This window comes from Podarcis pityusensis, assembly GCF_964106645.2.
Source record: "Podarcis pityusensis genome assembly, chromosome: 14".
Taxonomy (NCBI): Eukaryota; Metazoa; Chordata; class Lepidosauria; order Squamata; family Lacertidae; genus Podarcis; species Podarcis pityusensis.
The window spans coordinates 48,821,259-48,845,668 of NC_138039.1; the positions used below are offsets into that span (position 1 = coordinate 48,821,259).

Genomic DNA, 24,410 nt, shown 5'->3' on the forward strand with positions numbered 1-24,410 from the left:
AAAGTAGCTTCCAAACTGACATGTGGGTCGGCTTTAAATATGCTTGGAAGCTCTCACTCGTGTGAGATAAGGTAGGTACCCTGAGGCCTGTCTGAATTCTGCATAACTGGATGTCCCATTGGAGCCAGCTAAGTCCTAAGATGTAAATTATTTGCTACCATTTTATTGCTGTTACACTTGGTTGTGCCAGTCTCATCACTGTCAAACTTCAGACAGAGAGAAGACTTGAGGTCCGGATGGAGAGCCTGTGGCTTGCCTGATGCTGTTGAGTTACAGCTCCCTGATACTTGGCCGTGCTGCCTGGGACGGATGGGAATTGAAGTCCAGCAACATCTGGATGGCACCACAATTGCCCCACCCACCCCCGTACTTAAAGCGCACAACCCACATAATGTATATTTAATGGCCCAGGCTTTCTGAAGCACTGATCTTGTTCTCTCTTGTCTTTCCCAGCCAAAGGACAAATGCCAGGCCTTGGTGAGGCGGGAGTCGGTCATTAACTTGGAAAACTTCAAAAAGCAATATGCCCGGAGGCGGTGGAAGGTACTGTACTTGGAGTGTGATTACTGATGCATGTGTGGTGCTCTCTACAAAGAAGCAAGACTTCTGTTTTGTTTTGTTTTGTTTTGTTTTGTTTTGTTTTGTTTTGTTTTGTTTTGTTTTGTTTTAAAGCAGGGATGGGCAGCCTTTGGTCTTCCAAATGACATTGGAGCTGGTGGTTGTTTACTCCAGCAATCTCTGGAGAGCCACAGGTTCTCCATCGCCATTTTAAATAAACAACATTATTATTTTTTAAGTGACATATACTATACCTTTCAGCACTATCTCCAGAACTGGCTTCTCTCTCTCTTGAAGCTAACTAGTAAGTGCAGGCCGGTCTTGTTAACATCAACACTGTTGATTATTATTATTTTAAATTTATATGACTACCCATCGATAAAGTTCTCCAAGCAGTTTGCAGTAAAACAATTTGCAGCTCAACATAAAACCACACTATAGAGTAATGCGTCATTTGGATAGGTGCCTAGGCCACCCTTCCTGAACATCTTGTTGGACTACAGCTCTCACCAGGCCTGTTCTTCATGAGCTGAAGTTTTCAAAGTGCCTCCAAGGGTAGTCCCTAAGTAATCAAGATGGGAGGCTACATCAAACCAGGAATGGCCATAGCTGGCAAATCAGCCAGAGCAGGAGATAAGCACTCCTTGTTATCAAGGCTGAGCCTATAATGACCAAAATGGATCCAGGAACACCTTGACACTGTGTACCTGCTCCTTCGGGGGAAGTATGACTCAGCCCAGAACAGGATAGATAGCGTGTGTGCATGCTTTGATCCTGCCCACTACTGGCCTCTGGCCTCTGATCACCTTCCCCACAGAGGTAGGCAGCTCTCAGGAGCAGGGGATGGGTGGCTTCCCAACCCTCTCTTATTGCTGAGGAACACAGCTGCCTGTCCCAGTTCAGACTGTCTTCAAGGGTTAGCCCCATGTAGTCCCCGATAATCATTTCAGCTATACTGAGCACTTTGTCTGAGCACTGAGATCTGCCTCCTTCTGACCCAGGTGAGCTCACAGTGAACTGGGTCAACCAGAGACAATAGGGTCCAGCTGAATCTTTTCTGTATTGCTGCACTTTAACGTATAACATTTTCCTGGTTTTGTTAGCTCACTAAATCCTCCATGCAGCTTTTTAAGTTCTCCCTGGTGCTGCTTCCAAACCTCACCTGTGTATTGGAGGCTGATGACAGGGCAGTTCTTGAAGATGCCCCTTGGTTGTGCCCATAAAATGCACTGGGGGTTGTGGGGACATCCCATAAGTGGCTCTGCAGGGGCATCTTCTGCCTTTCAAGAGTATAACCACAATATCCTTGTTATTCCCCCAGCTTACTTACAGCATTGTTGCACTGTGCAACCATTTATCTCGCACCTTGGTGAGAAAAGTTCGCCTAATGCAAGATGAAAGCTTGGTAAGTATATGGGGGCAAAGGAAGTGGAAAGTTGACATGCCCAGTTGTTTGCGACAGAGGACGGGCAGCCAAGGCAATGCCTTCCAAATGTTGCTGGAGAGCCCTGTTCAATCAGGCAAAGGATCACCTATCTCAGCATTTTGCTTCCTTCAGCAGCTGGCTGGCCAACCAACCACCCCCTGAGACGCCTATGCAATGCAATAGCCCTTCTCCCGTTGCTGCTTCTTAGTATTTGTCATTCAGGGGCCTAATGTCCCTGTGCCTGGAGGCTGCATAGAGCCATCGCTCCCCCTAATAATGACATTAGGAGGTGAGCGCCATCCGAAATAGAGCCAAGACAGGGCTGCTGAGGAACAAGAGGTTGATATTGGCATGCTCTCTCACAAATGCTGAGGAATACAGAAATGCTACCTCAGCACTGCTGCTGCACATCCTGAACATCATGGTTAGCTATGCAAGGCAAAGTTAAAGAGCTCTGAGCAGAGCTCTAGATTCTCCAGGTGGTGGGTACAGGAGCATAGTGTGTGGGGGGGTGCCAGAGGGGCTGTGGCCCTGTGCATGGACTTTTGAGGGGGCACGAAACAGGCGCCCCCACGCAGGTGACTGAGGAGAGACAGTCCTTGAGGTATGGCGCTCCTGAGCCATTTAAGAGTTACCTCTCACCCACTCCTCCATCTCCCCACTTGGGAACGTCTTTGTTGCTTGGGTTGTTCAGTGCAGGAGCAGACAGAAGACAGATGGGGATCTGCTGGAAGATGACGGAGTGATTTGCAGAAGAGCAGCAAAAGTTCTTCACTCTCAGTAGCTTAACCATAGTAACGAGAAGGCTTTTTCCCTTCTAGATTAGGCTGCTGGAAATCAAGACAACCGGGGATGAAAAAGGAGCCGATGTAGGATGTGTGTGTGTGTGTGAGAGAGAGAGGGGGGGGGGTTCCTGAGCTGAGCGTGTGTGCAAACGCACCGGGACCTGCAATTCAATGCTCATCCCCTTGAGTGACTATTTTGTACCTTCTCTGTTTGGTGGACCTTGGGTTTTGTAATGAAAAACAAAGTTGATCGTGCAAGCTGGAAGTCTGCCCACCCAGCAGTGGAGCGTGTCTCCATGTTGCCCAGGGTGGGGGTGGGTGCACCCAGGCACATGCCCCCATGCCAGGGGTGGCGTGAGGGGCCGAGGACAAACGGACCCTACTGCACCTGTCCAGCCCCTGTTGGAGCTGGAGCAACACCAGCCCTGGCAGCCATGGCTGTTTCACCCTCCTCATGCCACCCTCCCCAGATCCTAGCCTTGCAAGGCTGCAGGGGGGGATGTGGCAGCCATTCACCCCTCGATCCTAGCCTTGCACAATGCTGGGATCAAAGGGCTCAAGGTTGTCGCTTCCCCCCCATTAGCCTTGCAAGGCTGGGATCCAGGGATGGTGGCACACAAAAAACATGTGCTGCGCCACCTGCCCCGGTGGGAGAGCATGCCCCTCCATGCCAGCACCCCCAGAGGGGCCTGGTGCTCCTCTCCATGAGTGTTGGTTCCTCCTTTGGCGGGCAGGGTTATTGTTACGGTTTATTACTATGTTAGGTCTTTTTATATTGTGAACTGCCCTGTGTTCCTCAGATGGTTGTATAGAATAATAATAATAATAATAATAATAATAATAATAATAATAATAATAAAATAATAATAATAATAATAATAATAATAATAATAATAAGTGTGTGTATAAAAAGAGGGGCAAGGAAAAGTCTGCAGAGGCAGGCTGAGCCCTGCCTGAAACGTCACCTATTTTCTCCTTTGTTCCAGCGCAATTGTGAAAGTGACCACGAGGAAGATCTTCCCAGCCGGCCGTCCCCTCACCATCTCTTGAGGAGGAGGAGCAGTATATCTTAACTCCGCCAAACAGAAACGGGTGTCGGACTGAGATTTCCAAGTGCCTAACAGCGCAGCTCTTGCACAACTGAACACTTTGTCTCGGGGGCTCTTTCTACTCCCAACGTATACGCAAGCACAGACCAGAAAGGCTTGTGCTGCCCCTTGGGGACTCTGGATCCTCCAAAGGCAGGAAGAAGCCACAATGAAGTCCCAGACGCGTTTGGTGCACTATAAATTGTCACATACAAGCCAAGATAGGAGTGGACTGTGGGGTATGAGGTGTCATTTCTAGAGGAAAAAAATTGACTCCATTAGTATTTTAACTGCAAATAAGAAGTAAGACATGTGTGTGCAGAGCTGGTGATCCAGGGGAAAGAGCTGGGCAGGAAACTGAGGTGTTGGAGCAGGAGGACGATAAGGTAGGAATGGTGTCCATTCCAGGTGCCCCCCAGTCAGGCAGCCAGCTGATCTTGGGCGCTGTGTAGGTGAGAGCAATCTCCCCCTTCTTCTTTTTGAAGCCCTTGAGGGCAACCCAGCCCCCAGATCTTTCTTGCAAAGAGACAGGAGATTGTTTCTCTCATGGGCAGCGAACAGGAAGAGCAAAAGCAGGCTGCAGGGTGTGCCTTTTTGATGAGCTACATTTCCCACCAGTCTCTGTTCTCCTGCAGAGTTGGGTGCATTTGGCAAACATTTGATCCTAATCAGTTAAATGTAGTGATTGGGCACCAGCCCTCATCTCCTGGCGAAGGCCAGAGGAAGAAGCCTCCTCTCCTTAGCACCTGCTGCATCGTCCTTCTGCAAACACATCCTGCCTCCCCTGCCTTGCCCCTCTCAAGGTCAAAGCGACTTAGTCAGTGGCACCCCTGCGCTCTTCTGGCCACCCAGGACGCAGGGCGCCTTAGCCCAGAGGGGAGCAGTCACCAATTTATTTATTTATTTCACAAAATTTATAAACTGCTTGGTTGTTAAAAGAAAACCCTCAAAATGGTTTGAGCAAACAGCAAAATCTAGAAAAATGAATAGCCCTACTTTAAAAACATACAAAAAGTTAAAAAATACTGAAACAGATTAAAATGACCTCAACTTTCTAAGCATCTAGGTAAAGGTAAAGGGACCCCTGACCGTTAGGTCCAGTCATGGCCGACTGTGGGGTTGCGGCGCTCATCTCGCTTTATTGGCTGAGGGAGCCGGCGTACAGCTTCTGGGTCATGTGGCCAGCATGACTAAGCCGCTTCTGGCGAACCAGAGCAGCGCACGGAAACGCCGTTTACCTTCCTACCTTTACCGCTAGGTTGGCAGGAGCAGGGACAGAGCAACGGGAGCTCACCCATCACGGGGATTCGAACTGCCGACCTTCTGATTGGCAAGCCCTAGACTCTGTGGTTTAACCCACAGCGCCACCCACATCCCTTGTAAAGCATCTAGGTAGGTTTGTCTAAAAGGAATGTTTTCAGCAAGGGGGCACATTTCAGATTTAGAGAGAGTCACAAAACGGCTGCCCTGCGGCAGGTGGAGACTGCAGGCCAAACATGGTTGCCGTGGGCAGCAGGCATAATTCAAAAGTTTGAGAGTGCAGTCAATACTGCTGCTCCCCCTCCCCTGCTCTAGCCAAGCTCATGCTTACTATGGAAAATCAGATTCGTTCTGCTGGCAGAGATACAGCTGTTAAAGGCACAATAACCCTGTTTTCCCCTGTGATGGCCCTAAACCAAAGCCTAGGTTGCCATCCTGGACACAGTTACTGGGGACTAAGCCCCATTTAAACACAAAGAGATTTGCTTCTGAAGTAGACATATACAGTATACCATTGTTTGGTCAAGTGAATTCCTCACACGCCTAAACATCAGCTCCTGCACAACCAGAGACATGCCTAAGTTTCTTTGCAAAGTTTTCACATTTTGCATTTGCCATTTGGATAGCGGATTCTTTAACATTGTCATAAACCTATTATACCGGGATTACCTGATCTGAGAGGAACCCACCTCAGGGAAAATGCATCCTGGTTTCTAGGAAAAAAGGAAGGGCAAACTATGGAGATTTCAAGTCAAGATGGTCAAACTTGTGCTGTAATTCCTGATGTTCTTCCCCCTCCCCTGTGCGATTTATTCCATTCCAATATATTTCATCCCATCCACCACATGTTTCTGCTTCCTGAGTCCTGTTGGGATAGGCCTATGGAGGCTCTGTTCTCAAAATTTATGTTCCTAATTCTTGGTTTCTCCTCCTCTTCCTTCTTCCCTGCCTTCATCACCTGCCTGGAATGAAGAAAAGCCTGCTGGGACAGCTTTACATGTCTTTTCATATATTATTAAAGGGAAAAGGGGGAACAGTACTTTGCTCCTAGTGAGTTATAAGCCATACTGCTGTTTCCACCAACATATTCAATATTATTTTGGAAATGTACTATTCAGTTAAGTTAGTTGTATCATGTTGAAAAATCACTCTGCTGTGCTTTTATACTACCTTGTGGTCCTTTGGTCCTTTGGCCCTGTGGTCCTTTGGCCCTGTATCTCCATGTTTGGCCCAGATCTCCATGTTTTTTACTTAAGGGTTGTATGTGGGTATATATTTTCAAACCTCATTATGGTCAGCATTTTGCTTATGCACTTGTATTTTGGGTTTTGATATTCACTATGATGTATGCTGTGTTTTTGTTTTTCATTTTTTGTGTGTGTTGCAAAAAATTCCAATGTACGTTTGTTGGGATTGTCCGCTCCTTTGCATCGCCAAAGACAAAACACCAGTGAGTTAAATGTTTGAGGGCAACTTCATACATTTATTTTGATGTAGCAAATTATCCAAGAGGCAAGACCTGTGATCTGTCACATCTGCGGGGGGGGGGGGGGGAGTACAGTAAAGTACTCCAGGACATGTTAAATCTCAGCTTTCACCAGAAGAAACGCTAATGCAATCTGATTCAGACAAGGACTCTCTTTTCCTTGCCTGCTCTTCCATTTTGAAGCTGCCATTCCTTTTGTCTTCGAGGCATAGTTTCCTCCCAATCCAATATCATCAAACTGCAACATTTGTACCTATTGAGCAGCCCCTCAATACCTGCTTTTCTCATGTTGTGTTCTATTATCAGCTGTATACCAAATGTACCACCCCTCTTATCCTGAGGAACATTTTCCAGAATAAAACAGTTACATATTTGCTTTGTTAGGAGAAAATGAGTTAAAAATTCTAAACCTGATACAGTAGAAACTCTACTTACGACCGCCTCTACATGGGCCCGATCCAAGTTGCAACCGCAGCAAACCTGGAAGTAAATACTGGATTTGCTGTGATTCGTGCACGCGCAGAAGCGGCTTCTGCCGTTTGCACACACGCAGAAGTGCGCTGCCGCCGAATGCGCCTGCGCAGAACGGCGCTTCTACCAATCACCCGGATCGACTTACGGACGGACCTCTGGAACTGATTACGTCCGTAAGTAGAGGTTCCACTGTTCTGTATTTGGGCATTAGATCTGTAGTACATATTGAAGAATATACAGAAGGTTAAAAAAAAGAACTGATTTGCAGAAGATTCAGGAATTCTGGGGCTCATCCACTCCATGGAAGCAAGTTGCAGTTGTTCACTCCTAATAACATAGAACAACTGCACCTACTTCCATCTGCAAAGGGCACTTAAAGGATAGATAATGCAGGAAATAAAGCTCAGGTTTGCTATGTTCAGCTGGTCATAATGCAGAAAGGGGAAATTGTGTGCACGGTATTACATTAAGCTTGGCACCGTAATCTTGATCCCCTGCATCAGTGATTTTAACATGCGTAGCATCACTTGAGATTAATTGTATGGGAGATCATTCAGCATTCAGCAGCTACATAAACCAAATCAATGCAATCTGCATTGCAAAGGAGTTTAGCTCATTGCAGTAATGGGAAATGTTTGAACCGTTTCCAATGTAAAGTTCACAAACTGCCTTTGATCTCTGGGTTTGAGGCAGTGGAAAGCTTTGACTTATTACAATATGTGCATTTTGCAGTTAAAAATTGCAACCTTTGTTTAAAACCTGCTCAATGGTGCCTTATTAAAGGTCAGAATATTCATCCATCTAGCCCAGCATTGTATCCTCGTGATTGGCAGCAACTCTCCACAGGGATCGTGGGCAGAGGAGGGTCTTTTCCATCACCTTGCCCCTGGATCTTTTTTTAAACCAGAGATGCTTAATATGAATTAGACTCAGAAGCTTCTGCTGGTGCTTTACCACTGAGCTATGGTCCTGAATTGGCTAGGGACTAACATAGTGTGTTCATTGTAACCACCTTCTCATTCCATGGGTAGAAAAAGCAAGTTACCTGCAGATTCCCTATCACATGTAGCTGCTTTGCACTATCTGAGAGGCACATCCCACAATTCTTTGCAATGCTGGCATGTGAACCAAGCCAACTTGCGTATCTGACATTGCAACGCTCAGCAGCACCTTTGCTAGATGTTGTACAGTTGTAACAGCCCCGCCTTAAAAAACAGTAATTCAAAACAGTCTCTTGACGTGATTGTGCACTCAGGCTGGCCCTATACGCATGTTCCACCAAGCAAAAGAAACCTCTTCCCTTTCTTTAAGAATCTGTCTCCTGTGCCAAGTCACAGTTGTTGCTTTCTGAGGGTACAGCAAAGATCTGGGGTCTGCATGTTTCCCATAGCAGCTACTTCTGCTAACTATCTGATACCTCCTTTGCATGGATGGAGTGGGCCCAGGATGTGTTGGTGATGAAATGGGCCTCTGCAGCCAAAAGCTCCTGCCTCAGTCTAGCGTTGGTGTGGTGTAGTGGAAAAGCCACCTATTGGTTTTAATGCTTGCTTTGAAGGTAGGACTTGGTGAAGTGCAAGGAGCTGGCAAGGTTCGGGTTGCACTGGATAGAATGGGTGGTGATTTGGAAAGGAACTGGAGGCTACTCATCCCAAGTGACTCAGCCACCTGCAAAAGGGTAGTGGAGATTCACAGTCAATGCAAGTGAGGGTTCAGGGGAGCTGGGTCAGGGAAAGTGGGTCTTGATGCACTTGTTCCCAGGGCCAGCCCAAGTGAAGCAGTAGATGGTGGGGGGTGACAGCAGCTGTAGCAGCCTCCACTGACCTTTCATCCTCTGCTTCCCCAGTATGGGTAAAACTAGGGTCTCAACTAGGGCCAGAGCCTTTTCAGTACTGGCCCTGACTTGGTGGAACGCTCTGTCACAAGAGACTAAGGCCCTGCGGGACTTGACATCTTTCCACAGGCCCTGCAAGAAAGCCTGGCCTTTGGTTTGGACTCAGTCTGACCCTTATGTTTCCCTCCCCTTATGGTTTGGATTTGTGGGCTACTATTAAAATGAGGCTGCATTTTAAATTGTATTTTAACCCGTATTTTAATAAACTGATTTTGTTTGTTTGTTTGTCCCCATCCCCACTATTATGTTTTATTGTAATTTTATTGGTGTTAGTTGCCCTGAGGCCTGGCTCTGGCCGCGGGGGGCAGGGTATAAATAAAAATATTATTATTATTACTATTATTATTATTATTAAAATCAGGCTGTGGATGTAAATTCAGCAAACCCATCAAAAGAGAAAAGTAGGATAGGAATGGACAAAGCTGGCATCAATCCATGAGGATGCCACACCACACCTTTGTGGCAAATATTCATCTCTGGCACTGCTTCAGTTCTCTGAGTTTTGGCCCTCTGGGAAGAGGATTCAGGTGGCAGTGGGGTGGTTGGCCTCTGCTCTACCCACTGAGCTGTCACCAGATGGTTCTTTATTTTTATTTTTTGTGGGTTTCTTTTTTTTTTTTATAATGATATTTATTAAAGTTTCACAAAATTATACAAAACAAAGAAAAAAGTATAAAGTACAGCAAAAAAGTAGAAAATAAGAAAAAAAACATACAAAATAAAACAGTTAAAAACACAATAATGTTCCATAACCTATCTTCCTTACTCTTATTTCCCCGGACCTCCTCATACCTCCCTTCTTTGTATTCCAGTTCCATTTGTTGGTTCAGCAAATCCTTACCATTAATCTTTTACCCAATTGTTAACCTTTTTTTTTTTTTCATATCTCTTAAAGCATTACAGCTAAAAACCTCTTAGTTTCTATCCAACATCCTTCTAAAGTTCCTTAATTTTGCAATATTTCTGTAAATAGTCCTTAAATTTTTTCCAGTCTTCTTTCACCGATTCTTCTCCCTGGTCTCGGATTCTGCCGGTCATTTCCGCCAATTCCATGTAGTCAATCACCTTCATCTGCCATTCTTCCAAAGTGGGTAAATCTTGTGTCTTCCAATACTTTGCAATAAGTATTCTTGCTGCTGTTGTAGCATACATGAAAAAAGTTCTGTCCTTCTTTAGCACCAATTGGCCGACAATGCCCAAGAGAAAGGCCTCTGGTTTCTTCAGAAAGGTATATTTAAATACCTTTTTCAGTTCATTATATATCATTTCCCAGAAAGCCTTAATCTTTGGGCACGTCCACCAAAGGTGAAAGAATGTACCTTCAGTTTCTTTACATTTCCAACATTTATTGTCGGGCAAATGATAAATTTTTGCAAGCTTGACTGGGGTCATGTACCACCTGTATATCATTTTCATAATATTCTCTCTTAAGGCATTACATGCCGTAAACTTCATACCTGTGGTCCATAACTGTTCCCAGTCAGCAAACATAATATTATGTCCAACATCTTGTGCCCATTTAATCATAGCAGATTTCACCGTTTCATCCTGAGTATTCCATTTCAACAGCAAGTTATACATTCTTGACAAATTTTTAGTTTTGGGTTCTAACAATTCTGTTTCTAATTTTGACTTTTCCACTTGGAAGCCTATTTTCTTATCCAAATTATATGCCTCCATTATCTGATAGTAGTGGAGCCAATCTCTCACTTTATTTTTTAATTTTTCAAAACTCTGCAATCTCAATTTATCTCCTTCTTGCTCCAAAATTTCCCAATATGTCGGCCATTTGGCCTCCATATTGAGCCTTTTCAGAGCTTTTGCTTCCATTGGTGATAGCCACCTTGGGGTTTTATTTTCCAATAAGTCTTTGTATCTTATCCAAACATTAAACAATGCTTTCCTAACAATATGGTTTTTGAATGCTTTGTGTGCTTTGACCTTATCATACCATAAATATGCATGCCATCCAAATACATTGTTAAAACCTTCTAGATCCAAAATGTCTGTGTTTTCAAGAAGTAGCCATTCTTTCAGCCCACCAGATGGTTCTTTAAAGCCAGCTCCGTGCATGACCAGGACTGTGCAGCTGGGCTTGCAGGTGTGGCCAGGCAGCTTCATTTGGTGCTCTGCCTCAGTTGGGCGGCACAGCATCCAGCCCCAGCTCTGCCCCTTCATCCAAACCTGTAGAAACCTTGATCTCCCAGAGGATTCTGCATGTAAAACCACTTAGCATAATTGTGGGGTAGTGGTGGCTGCTGGCCAAGATGACTTTGAAAGGGGATTCAAGCCATTCTTGGGAGAAGAGGAGAGGCCTGTCAGTGACTACTAGTTCTCATGGCTAATATGCTAGTTTATTGTTCAGAGGCAGTGACTATCTCTTGGGGTGGGGGTGGGGAAATAAGAGGGAAGGCAATTATCTTCATGTCTTGCTTATGGGAAGCTTTGACAGGCAGGTGTTAGAAAGAGGATCTTGAACTAGCTGGGTCTTTGGGGATCTGGTCCAGATGGTCCCTCCATGTGTCCTTATATTCTCAAGGAGGAAGTAATTTTTTGTGCCAAACATCGGAACTGGGCGTTTGCTTTCATGGAAGAGTGAAAATTCGCGACACTGAAAGATGACACGAATTCTTGGCCACACCCTTCCCCTGACACTGACAACCTCGGAGAGAACCTTAGGCAGGGCGTGTCTGAGCCCTGGCTGCCCGCCAGTGTCCTTGCATCCTTGGATTCGGGGGTTTCTCCTCTCTCTTTCCTCCTGCTTTGCCTCCTGGACAGCTCCCCTCTGGCTGCCACGCGCGTCTTGGTACCAAGGCAAAGCTGCCCTTGCTCTGGCTGATGGCGCCTTTGTCAGCGAGGGAGCAGCAGCTCTTCATCAGCGCTCAGCAACTGGACAGCAACTCTGCCGCTGGCGCCTCCCCAGCTGCTCGTGTCAGCGCTTTGGAAGCGCTTCTTCCTGTCTCGGGGCGCCTGGCAAGGATGGCCGGGGCGGGAGGGAGAGCAAGGGGCGCAGACGCAAACTGGAGGCAAACCAGCAGCTTCATAATACTGTGATAGCGAGTGGGACCGGGAATGGGCGGCGGCCAGGGCGCAGAGGGGATTGCCTGCCAGGCGACCACCAGCTTTTCCGCTCAAATTGGAATTGGCAGTTCTTAGCTTACGTCTCCCGATCCTTGATATCTCTTCCCCTCCCTTTCTGCCTGTGTTTCCCCCCTTATCTCGCCTCCTCCCTGCAGAACTTCTCATTGGCGCCACCCCCCCCCCGCGCGCCGCCGCCACCTTTCCTTCCCAAGGATACATTCATAAATAATCCTCCCCCTGGAATATCTCTTCTGCCTGGTCTAAGCAAGCTGATCCCGAGTCAGGCTGATGGTCCGTCGAGTCCAGGAACCCGCACTGGTTCTCCAGGGATTCGCCGAGGAGTCTCTCCCAGTCCTGGGATGATGGGTATCAAACATGGGAGCTGTTTCTTGCATAATTACATAGGACCAGGGCAGCAGGGGTGGGGGCATGGGCGGGGATTTCTTTTAGGCGGGGGCAGCCAAAGTTGGGGGGGGGCAGAACCTCAGATAATTGAGTACTTTCAATGCTTTGTGGATCTAGGGGGGCAGCTGCCCATGGGTTCTTTCATGCCAGCCTCCCATCCTCCAACCATGGGCTTAGCCCGAGGGGGCAGCTGTCCCCCCTAAATCAGTACAAATCTGAGGTTCTGTCCCCTCAACAAAAATCCTGCAGGTACCTTTTCTCCGGTGGGTACCTTGTAACTGCAACAGGGCTGGATGAACCTTTGTGGTAACTACATTAAGGGCTTAGAGTGCCAGTCTAACAGGGGAGACCGTGATGGTGAGATTTTTATGGGAGCTTCCACTGACGGGGGTGCAAACATGCCCACCCCCTTTACGCCTGGTTGCCATTCTTTGTAGCTCAGAACATCTTGGCCACACTGTCAGGACAAATATTTTTGTAACCTGCTTAGATACTCTATTTGCAATCAAGAAGTGTATGCATTTTAAAAAAAATTAGCAGGCATAACTCTGAACATGGCTGCTGCCAGCTGCTTCTTAAGGTATGTTTCATAACATGGGTCTTGGCATAATAGATCTCCTGGGTGGACCTCCTAGGACTCTAATCTGGGGATCTTGAAGCGCTGTACTCTTTTTCTCTCGCTGCTGATGCAAGCTCTCTTATTCTCAGCTGCGTTGGGACATAATTTTGCAGGAAGTTCATGAATAAGCATTTCTGAAGCAACCCCACACCCTGGGCTGAGGCTGGAGAGAGCCAAAGGCTAAGTATAAATCATGACTGCTGGGAGAGAGGGGGAGAGGAAGTGGAGTCAAGGATGGATCCCTGCCCTAACCCTAGCACAACCTTTCACAGTCAGTTGCTTTTGACTGCCCAAGCATATGGGAGCATCTTTTTACTAACACAGGCCCCTTGGGACCGACCTGTCACATCACCTGTGTGTGTGCCTCTTTGACCACAAATGCAATCTAGGAGACTTTCATTTTTTAAAAATGCATTTCTAGTGGGATTGCTGTGTTAGTCTGTTGCAGTGGAAACAAGGTCCTGTGGCACCTTCAAGACAATTAAGCTGATTAGGCCAACAAGGCTTTTGTGAACTAGAGTGCAAGACTGCGCTATTTTGCTAGACCTCATGGTTACAAGAGGTCAGGGATGGCTAAACCTTTTTGCTTGAGGATCATATTCATTATGGCAAACCGATGGGTGGGTGGCTGTGTCCCAAGGCGAGTGTAGTCATCTCACACTCTCACATGCGCAAATACTTGGGAGACACACAGGCACACAGCCCACCCCCAAGCGGATGTGTTCAGATCAGCTGAGGAGAGGAGTTAATCACCTAGCACTACCTCTCTCCTCTTGCTGTGGTTGCCAAAATTGGTGGTCTAGAAAAACATTACTTGGGGCCCATATCAGGACCCTAAAGTGGGGACTGGCAACCCTGGTCTGTGTGCTCATGTGCATGTCATGGAGGCCTTATGAAGATGTAGTGGCCTGGCCAATGCAAAGCAAAGGCTGTTAGTGTCCTCTTTTATATACCCACTTTCAAATTTTTTGATGGGGAAAGGAGTCCTACCTTATGTTAAAAGAAATGAACAAGATGCTTATAATATGGTATGAGGAAGCCTAATGGAATATTCAGTTCCCAAGGCTTTTCCTTAGGCAGCAACTGTTCATTTTCATTTATTTCTCAATTTCTCAAACACCTCAGCCACTTGGAAAGGAATGATATTTCCAAAATTTCAAAAGCCAAGGCATGCCTGTGGGCTGGGCCAAAGGAAGCTCAAGTAGGTACACAGAGCACTAGACAGAGCGTTAAGTTTTGCCTTGGGTTCTAGTGCACTCCCTTCACCTTGCCTTTGTCTTCTAGCCACTAGCTGTAAAATGGGTACAATTTTGATGGGGCTATGGTTGAAGCTCTTGAGGAGCTGAAAGTCAAAAATATTGTACAAATAAACATGTATTTTGTTATATACAGTAGCATTGGTCCAAAAATGAATATAAAATGAAATTTATTTGTCCCATTTCTTTAATAAAATGTGGAAGGCAATGCAATAAAAACAGCATAAAACAACCAATCCTGGGTGCAATAAAAATGATTGAAACAACGTCAAAGAGAACAAGCAACCAATTAATATCAGCAAGGAGTGTCAATTTCCACCCTGTTGAACAAAACAATTGCATTGAGATTTATTACAATTTGAAACCCAATTTAAATTAGAGTGCCTGAGGGATTGGGGGGTGGGTGGGGATGAATAGGGTCGTCAACCCAATAAATAAATCTCCTAAAGCAATTCTATGCCTCATTCCTTGTTAACCTGGGGCCTTCCAGGTGTTTTGGACTGCAATTCCCATCAGCCCCAGCCAGCTCAGCTAATGCTGACTGGAGCTGATGGGAGTTGTAGTCCCAAGCAGCTGGAGAGACAATATCACTTTACTCAGAATCAAGTCCTACTTTATTAAATGAGCCTCACTCACATGTAAGTATATGCAAATGAGTGGAGCCAACGGGGATTAACTGAGTGATTAATTTTGTAAGTCAAGAGTTCGAAAGCCAAACAAACAAACAAACCTGCTTGCACTGTGATAGAAGAGGCATTTGCTCCTTTGACAGAGGAAAGAGAATGCTTCTTTTTATGCAGTGCTTTTAAAAATAAACAACAGAGATAAAAATAATATTTGTAAAAGCCGGATCAGTCAGGGTGCTTTCACCTGATCAATTAGGGACCTTTTTTTAGTAGAATAAAAACTTCTAGTAATAAGAATTTTTTATTTTACAAGTACTACTTGGCAATAGTCTATATAAGCAATGTTCTGGGACTGTCTTATCAGCGGCTGAACAGGAGACGGTAGCATGTTGTGGCTGCAAAAAATGGTTTATGGGATTTTTGGCAGCATTAATAAAAGTTTAACTTGAAAGTCAGAGTTGCCTTTATTTCACATTAGTCATGGCTCATCTGGAGTATTGAGTCCAGTTTTTGAAATGAAGATGGAAAATGTCAGGCCTCTGAAGACAAGTTGAAAGAATGGAATGATGCAGGACGAGAAGGAGGACAACATGTAAAGCAGCACTCTCTGCACACAACATGTAAACAGCAGCACTGTTGCTATTCATAACTCCTGGACACACTACTGCTTATCAGGCAGACACGATACTTGCCAGCCTGCCTGCGGTCAGAGGAAGCCCTGTGGAACACCCTTCCCCAGCCTGAGGCTGCCCATATTGGAGGAAGCCCCCATTGGATGATTTGCAGTGCCTCGTCACAATCTTGGATTTCCATGAAGAAAAACCCAAGAGGCCAGGAAAAGTGAGCTTAGTAGTTGCATGGGGTGGGGGAAAGGAAGCTCTAGGGGTTAATGTGGGAGAAAATGGCTGGGAGGGTTGGAGAGTTGAGTTAGCAGGGGTACAGCTGTGTGTGTGTGTGTGTGTGTGTGTGTAAATAATGCCCTCCAACGAAAATAGAGACGCCTTATTCCATGATGATTTTATTATTTATACCCCACCCATCTGACTGGGTTGCCCCAGTCACTCTGGGCGGCTTTCAACATATATAAAAACATTATAAAACATTGAACGTCAAAAAACTTCCCTATACAGGGCTGCCTTCAGATGTCTTCTAAAGGTTCTATAGTTACTTATCTCCTTGGCTCAGGGGTCACATAATTCCACACCCTAAGGAAAAGTGGGGCATTCCGGGATCAAATCAGAAAACGGGACAGCTTCTGTAAACCCAAGACTGTCCCTGGAAAAGAGGGATACTTGAAGGGGCTGATATACATAGCTACAATTTCCATCATACTGACTATTGATCAAGCTTGCTGGGGTTAATGGGAGCTAGAGCCCCACAAATATCTGGCGGGCACCATGTTGAGGAAGGCTAGCCAAGGCATTTGACATGAAACATACCCAGCAGGATGTCCCACACAAGAAGCCAAGTATTTATTTTCTGCTGTGGCTCCAGAGGGCAAGGTGAGATCTAAGAGCTTGGGTAGATTTGGGTTGAACATTAGGTGAAACTTCATGAGAGTAAGAGCAAGGGATCCGCTTCCCTGAAAAGATGACGGGCTCTCTCTCCTAGGAGGCCTATGAAAGAGAACACCTTGGGAACACAATGGCTCTGGATTCCCTCCATGGAGCAGAGGGTATGGCTAGCCAGGATACAAGAAAGCCTACAACTCTATGATCAACAAGCCTTATCCACAATGGCCATGTTCTGCTGCCACAGTCAGAGGCAGTACACCTCCGAACAGGGATGGCCTACCCATGAGGCAAAGCGAGGCAGCCGCTTCAGGCCACAAGATCTACAGGGGCAGCGTATCTTGCCTCCAAGGAATGCATTGTCCACTGTTGTCATCGCTTTACTCCTCCCTTGTTCCCAAAGTCGATATTTATCCCCAACCCCCTGTTCCTGATGTAGGTCTTCACTCACCTGTTCTTCCCTGTTGGGTGGAGAGGGCCATTTCATGGTTTGCCTCAGGTGCTAAAATGTCTTGGGTAAGCCCTGCCTCAGGATACCGGGTGCTGGGAATCGCAGGTGGGCAGAGTGCTGTTGCCCTCAGATCCTGCCTTTGGGGTTCCCTCTGGAGCATATGGTTGGCCACAGACAACTGGACTGGATGGTCTGATGATCTGATCCATCATGTTCTTCATATGTTCTTATGATTCTGTGATAAATTAATAGCAGTTAATTGCTCTCCCAGCCCCACCTGGAGATGTTTTCAAGAGACTGGCCTTGGCACCTTCCACATGCAAAGGAAGTGCTCTCCAACGGAGCCGCTACTGCTGCAGCTTGGGACACCTCTGGACTGGAGCTGCCCCTCAGCTTCTTGCTGGAGTAGAAAGTGCTTTCCCAACAACATGGTGTCTGGGGTTTGGGGGTTTTTTGTATTTTTTTGTTTGCTGATACGATTCCTTAAAAAAATCACACCCTAAAGTGAAATATAAATGTATTAAAATAAATAAAAACAAACAAAAGAACCAGAAAACCACTATTAGTATAAAAGCAAGAAAACAACTATGATTATTATTGGTTATTGTGATGATAATAATTGTGCTTCTCCAAGCTTATGACAGGAATAGGATTTTGTTGATGGGTCGCAGACACCCCGGGAGGCGCCCACCGCCCTCCAGCAGGGGGCGCGCTGCCAGCCCCTCCCGCCGTCCCTCCCTGCGCCTGACGCTAGGGGGCGGCAAACAGCGGGAAGGTAGAGAGGAAAAACTGAAGCGGGCGAGTGCGCGGGGCGGGGGACAGAAGAAAGAGGCGGCGGCGGCGGATCTCGCGAGGCCCCTGAGGAAATCCCGCGAGATCTCGCCGACTCTTTCCCTCCCCGCGTCATGTTTCCTCCCCTTTGACAAGCTGCTGCCGGAGAAGCAGGAGAAGCGGGGAGGACGGGGCGCCGCCGCCGCTGCCGCCGCCTCACGGGACCTCCCGCCGCGGGCCCCGCCAGCCTTGCCCGGACCGCACCTTGGTAAAGGGGTCTCCTCCCGGCGCGCTCCTCGGCGTCCCCGCGGGCGCCCGCGCTGAGGGAAGGCGAGGCCTGAGGGGAGGGGGGAGGGGCAACCGCCACCGGGGAGGGGCGAGGGGGAGGGGAGCCCCGCCGAGCGGGGAGGGAGGGGCCCCGCGGAAAGGGAGGGGGCCGGGGCGACCCCGCCCGGCACCCAGGGGACCCCCGCCCCGGAGCCACCCTTTGGGCGCCTTCCCCCATTATTGGGGGCGCTCCTGCCATCGACCTCGCCGTGACGCCGCCGCCGCTCTTCATCTCGCTAACTCTCTCTTATTTATTATGATGCTGCTGGTGTAATAATAGATCTTGGACTTGGCTGTTCTTACGGCAATTCCGCCGCCGTCGCTCGTGGTCTTGTTTGTGTCAGTGCCATCCATATTACGATATTGTTGCTGCTGCTGCTGCTGCTCTTGCTGCTGATTGTTATTGTTATGTGTGACAGTGCGCATAGCAATTTCCACAGATCTGTAAGCAACGTTACACACACACACACACGGCCCTTTCCCCTCCCTGTAGGCCCATACAGTCTGAAATCAATTGTGAGGGAGAGAGGATGGTTCCTAGGGCTGAACAGGAGCTTGTTGATGCCTTCTTCTGTTCTGTTTTCTCAGCAGTAAAATCCCTGCCTCAACTTCCCGTCTTGGAGCCTGAAAGGCAATTTTTGCTTAACCACGTGGAGTTATTCTGGATTTTTTCCTTTTCCCTTTATAACAGGCTACATCAAGTGTCCCGTAAGGGGTTGTCTGAAATAAAAATCACAAGCAAAACCTGCAATTAGGCCCGCATCAGTAAATGCACCCCGGCATGTGGGTCTGCAACTTTTGCTTCTGATGGGCAGTTTGGGCGGCTCATCTAGCCATGTGCGTGGAGTGCCACCTGGGCTGGGGGATGGTGGGAATGGCTGGCCAAGAGGGTTTGTGTGCATCTTCCCACAAAAGTGTATTATTTTGTAGTGGTTAATCTGAGATGCTCTCACTGTGAAAGCAGAGCACTATAATTGCACCCATAAAGATATAATGAAAGAACAATAAGTGATCCACCCTTGAAGTGCCCCATTAGTCTCCAAGCCTTACTGCAACTGGTAGTAGCTCCTGTGTGGCAGGGAGGCTTTTTAAACCAGGGGTGGGTAGACTTGCGGTTATTCAGATCTACTTTGTTGTTTACTTGAACCTCAAGTTCCACCAAAGCCAGTTGAAAAGACATACAATTAGAATTTAAAGAACAGCTTGCTTTTGAGAACATTCTGGGCCTAGGTACCAGAAATGAACTGAACTCAGTCATTGACTCCTGGTTTATTCATTTCTGTGGCCTGAGATAGGAAAAAGAGGCATTGTTGTTAAAACAAATGGGAGTCAGAAGTTCTCCTGCAAATCACCCAGATATCTACCATCCCTGATTTAAATGACCTACATATCTGGGTCTTTCCAGCAAAATTGGCATATCCCCCACCTGTTGCTATAGTCCGTTGTGTGCACAGGATTTCTCTGTTGTTGGATATGTGAAGTGTGAAATATCCAGCTGTCAAATTTGTTGTGAGCTGGCCTTCATTGCTGAGGACCTGTTTGTTATTCCACAGCATTACAGAGCAAATATGGTGGCACTTTTGGCTAGTTCTCTTCTTTTTCCAGGAATGCAACTGCTGTGTTAGATGTGCCCAGTGTTTTTTTTTCCTAAAAAAAAAAAGGTTAGGGGGACTCTCATTTTCCTACTCATATTGAAATACTGCCCCTCAATGAGACCAAACTTAGATTCACAACATGTTTAGTGATATGCATACCCCTGCGTCCCCCCAGGAAAAAAAGCACTGTGCCATATATACATTTGTTACTTTTCTAATTTTCTCCTGTACACATCACTGGGCCTTATATATCTGTTTGGCATGAAATGAAACATTTGTGTTGTCTAACACAAAGCTGTAACAAGTGTTATGGTGTCAGAAAATTGGCAAGAGAGGTTATTTTTCTTGTGTCTTCCTATGATAGTCCTTCATAATATTGTGAAGCTTCTTTGTATAAATAGCACAATTATGAATTGGGTTAATATTCCCAGCTTATTCATATACAGTGGTACCTTGGGTTAAGTACTTAATTCGTTCCGGAGGTCCATTCTTAACCTGAAACTGTTCTTAACCTGAAGCACCACTTTAGCTAATGGGGCCTCCTGCTGCTGCCGTGCCGCCGGAGCACAATTTCTGTTCTTATCCTGAAGCAAAGTTCTTAACCCGAGGTACTATTTCTGGGTTAGCGGAGTCTGTAACCTGCAGCTTATGTAACCTGAAGCATATGTAACCCGTGGTACCACTGTATTGAAGGTTCTTTTCTAGGCTATTCTGTAGTTGCAAGCCTTTTTGTAACAAAGTTAAGTAACTGGAAAATAACTTCAAGTACCTCTATGCTGGCGATGCATGTTTAGGAACTAGACTCAGAATTTTGGGCACCAACATTGCCCTTACCTATGTACAGTACAAGCATCATAACTATGTAGGTATAAAGGCAACCAAAGTCCTGGGACATTTCCTCTCCTCAGATGACCTTAGGCAGCTTCCAAGTCCCTCAGTGGTATAGTCTTTTCTTTGTGGTTTGATTAATTCCCATGTCTCATACAGGGGAATGATCATAAGGATTGCATGCATGCTTGGAATTGTCACATTGAACTTATGTTCCATATTCCATGCAGACAAGCATAGAATCAGGTTCTTTGTAACTTATTTCAGCTCATAAATGAGTAGTGGATACCATGGATTTTACTTTGTGAAGAAAATGAACGCTTTATTTATCAAATAGCAAACTTTACAAAGGCAAGAGAAACAGTATGTTTTACTGCATGTAAAATCAGCCATATTGTCCAGTATGATGTTATGGATTTAGTGAAACCACCATACACTTCAATTTTTCTCATTTCAGTTGTTTAAACTTTTTAAGTGGCATTTGTCTGTCTTCCATGTCACTTTAAACCGGGCGTGGGGAACCTTTCACCCTCCAGATGTTGCTGAACTACAACTCCTGACAGACCTAGCAAGTAGGGCCAGCAGCCAGCTATTGATTGATTGAGTAACTTTATTTATACGCCACTTTTCCACAATGTGCTGTGCCCAAAATGACTTCCAACAGATATCTGGAAATGAATAAAAATATTTATTAAAAAACACCGTGCAGACATCTACTTATTATCAAATACACATGCACTGTTATGATAGGATTTAATCAACACGTAGGGAGCCAAAGGTTCCCCAAACCTGCTTTAAACTACAGATTAAATTAAACAATGGTTTGAACTGAACAAACTGAACTGCACACACCACATACCTTGGGGACAGATTATGATGGGGTTTTGGTCACAACATACCAACTTAAGACCAGTGCTTTAATGATTAATTCAAATTCAGTCTATTGTGGTGAGGATATTTCTTTACCTATAAAGGGACTAGATTGACAGTTTGATACCAGTTTGATCTGTGCACTACTAGTCTTCTAGCTAACCATATTTCTCTGGTGCCATGCAAATATTTTGGACCACAACAAGCCATGCTCCTACCAGCCCCAGCATCATATGGCTGCAGTGGCTTGAGCTAATGAGAATTGTAGTTCAAAACAGCTGGAGGGCACAAGGTTGGTGAAGGCTGCTCTGAATGAATATTTTTTCTTATATAAATAGGAGGGATTGTTGTTTTTAAAGAAGTTTGATAGTGCGATGCTTGATTTAGGCTCAGGCTCATTGGTTACTTGCTAACATCTCTGTGATCATTTAACATTTATATGGCCTGTTTTGCACATTGCCCTGAGCTTAAGCATGGCTTAGCAAAAGTATGTGGGCTCCAGGAGAGGAGTTCCTGATTGCTTTGCTTCTCTCCCATGAACTAAGTCCTAGTTTGGCTTAGTATGTTGTCCAAACTAGGACTTATGATTTAGCTCTTCCTGACACACCACAAACTGTAAATCATAGGACAGATATTGGTTACAGCTTGTGGTTAGTTTTGGAGAGAGCTAAACCATGAGCCTTGGACCACACACTAAGCCAAATGATGGTGTAGCTCAGCATAACAGCAAAATGAATGTGGAGTAACTAAGCAGACACAGTCTCCTGTCTGGGAGCCCGAGTGTTCACACTAAGCTGTGGTTTAGCTTAATGTGATGTGCAAACCACGGCATTGTTTCTAGATTGACAATTATTTGTGAGGTTGCTGGAATGTTGTGTCACCATAGTATGGTTTAGGGCTCATCCAGACTTCCTTTTTTCATGTGTTTCTAGGCCAACGGCCACCTGTCTACCATGGCTGCCTCTTGTGACTGATCCAGTGTCATTGAACAAGTTGGAACGTTTCCAGGCAACTCTAGTAAGAGTGTTCTTTTCTGGAACATTGGAGATGCTGTACAATAATACAGTGATACCTCTGGATACGCAGACCTCTGGTTGCATATCCTTCAGGATGCAAACACGGCATACCCGAAAGTATTTTTCTGGGTTTCGCCACGCGCATGTGCGCAGAAGTGCTCTACCACACGCATGCGCAGAAGCGGCACCTCCGGTTGCGAATTCCTCGGGATCCGACCGGAGCTCTGAAACAGATCCCGTGTGCAACCGGAAGTACCACTGTATTTAAAAGAGTCTGCATTGCCCATGTTTGCACTTGTGGCACAATCTGTTGCCTGTGCTCAGTAGTGTGACATTTTGAATGCACCTTTGTGTTGGTTATGTAAAGTAGCATTAAATAAATTAAAAAGGGGTCTAGAAACCCGTGCAGTTTATAAGTTAAGGGTTGCATGTTTTTATTAACTGAATTTCAGGGCACTTGAGGGCTCTTTGATACATGTGGATTAAAAGTGAAATCTGTCAATGCTTAAGAGAAGGGACTATAATGTCTAACAGCTAAAGTGAAGGTATGATAGCAGAATATGGAAGGTTTCAGGTTCAATCTTTGGCATGTCCCATTAAAGAACTGGATGTAGTAGGGCTGAGAGACCTCTTCCTGAGATGCTGGAAGATATATTTTCCTCAGGTTAGGGAGTGTGGGATGAGATGAGATGGATAATAGTCTTGGTAGATGTCTAGTGACCATTCTGCAAGTATAGGTGTTTATGGCTGCCATTGGAAACCTCCCCCTCCATCTCCCCAATCTGAGATGGGTTTGGAAACTCAGCAACCCTATATTCTGTCCCTTCTGTTATGTTCCATGACCTGCTGGCTGCTGTTCTTCTAGTTTTCTTTTGAGTTGAAGAAGCACCTTTAATAATGTTATAATCTTGTCATTGAATGAACAACAGCCAAGTGCCTTTATTGAAATAGATGTAATAGTATTTTTATATAAGCTAGAAGTTCAGTATGTTCTAAGCAAGTGATAGAGCAATCAACAGACCACAATGACAACATTTTTTCTTCAAGCTTCTTAAGAGTGTGTCTGTGTTTAACAAGGAGCTGCTGACAACAGTTAAAAATGGACATATATTTAGGGGCTGCTGAAGTGTTTATTTTTCTTGCTCCTCTCAAAACATATCCCTGTGTTTCTGATTTTGCATGGAGAATATCTCCAGCAAATTTATTTTCTAACCTTCTGGAGAAGTGACAGCTTTTGTCAGCTTATCAGCATACTGGATTCTAAATAAGTGTTTGTTTTGCTGGTGACGACAAGGGTTCTAGAGTCCAACTCTTCTGTGGTGTGAGCAATTGTGAACCCTTGAAATATGCACACAGCTACCACTAGAAGCTTGGATATTTCCAGAATCACAAAACTGATTTTATTCGCTTTTCAGTTTTAAAGTCTTCGTCTGTTGCATGAGTCTCACATTGAAGATTAAAGAGAAGGACACAGTTTTAGGAATTATAAACAGGAAAGGAAGATAAGATTATGTTGCTAGTATACCCCTCTTTCAGTCCTCCCTGGTTGTTGCTGGTGGTAAGACTGTGATTTGTTCTAGGGTAGCCAGTTTGAGATGGCGTATGAGGCTGATTGTCTGACCGCTTCAGTTTGTTGAGACTTGGGGTCTGTGTGCCTCAGCTTCCCTGTTGACTGTTCTTCAGAAAATGCTGAATGGTGTTCTGCAGTTATATCACCACTGTGTTTGAATGTTCACAAGTGTGATCTTGCCTGCAGAATTTACAACTCATCTGAGCGTTACTATGTTGTCATTGTTCATGTGAATTGGCCCTGAGCAGAGCGAAGGAATGCCGTGGTTCGGTGGTGCATGGACTTTACCTCTAAGGGCTGTGGTTGGAGCAAGCTTTGGGTTGTAGCCTTGTACACTGGGGCATGACAGATTTAAAATTTGTATTCATTCACAGTTTGGGAAGCTGTTTTGTTCGTCAGCAAATACTCCCAGAGAAGGCAAACACTCACCATCTACTTCAGAAGCATGTTTCAAGCCTTACAGTGTTTAAACAAGAAGCTATATATTCTGTAGTAGGACTTACCATTTTTTATTAA

The 24,410-nt window shown here is 45.7% G+C and overlaps 2 protein-coding genes across 20 annotated transcripts in view; both read left to right on the forward strand.

The window, feature by feature from the left end:
- The window catches only part of DAPK2 (death associated protein kinase 2), a 57,730-nt gene extending 49,849 nt beyond the window's left edge, over positions 1-7,881 (forward strand). Inside the window, exons 10-12 of the mRNA XM_080980789.1 lie at positions 454-543; positions 1,880-1,963; positions 3,756-7,881. Of these exons, the coding sequence (XP_080836915.1) occupies positions 454-543; positions 1,880-1,963; positions 3,756-3,842 (261 nt within the window). The 3' untranslated portion in view covers positions 3,843-7,881. The remainder of the gene's footprint in view (positions 1-453; positions 544-1,879; positions 1,964-3,755) is intronic.
- A 9,953-nt stretch (positions 7,882-17,834) lies between these two features.
- Positions 17,835-24,410, forward strand: part of HERC1 (HECT and RLD domain containing E3 ubiquitin protein ligase family member 1) — a 113,661-nt gene continuing 107,085 nt past the window's right edge. For 12 of the 19 annotated variants that reach the window (XM_080980624.1, XM_080980639.1, XM_080980636.1 and 9 more), the window contains exons 1-2: positions 17,942-17,956; positions 22,241-22,325. The gene's annotated coding sequence lies outside the window, so the exon portion shown is untranslated. Of the gene's footprint in view, positions 17,957-22,240; positions 22,326-24,410 lie in introns of those variants that run through there. The other 7 variants (XM_080980625.1, XM_080980626.1, XM_080980630.1 and 4 more) reach the window with 2 other exon arrangements.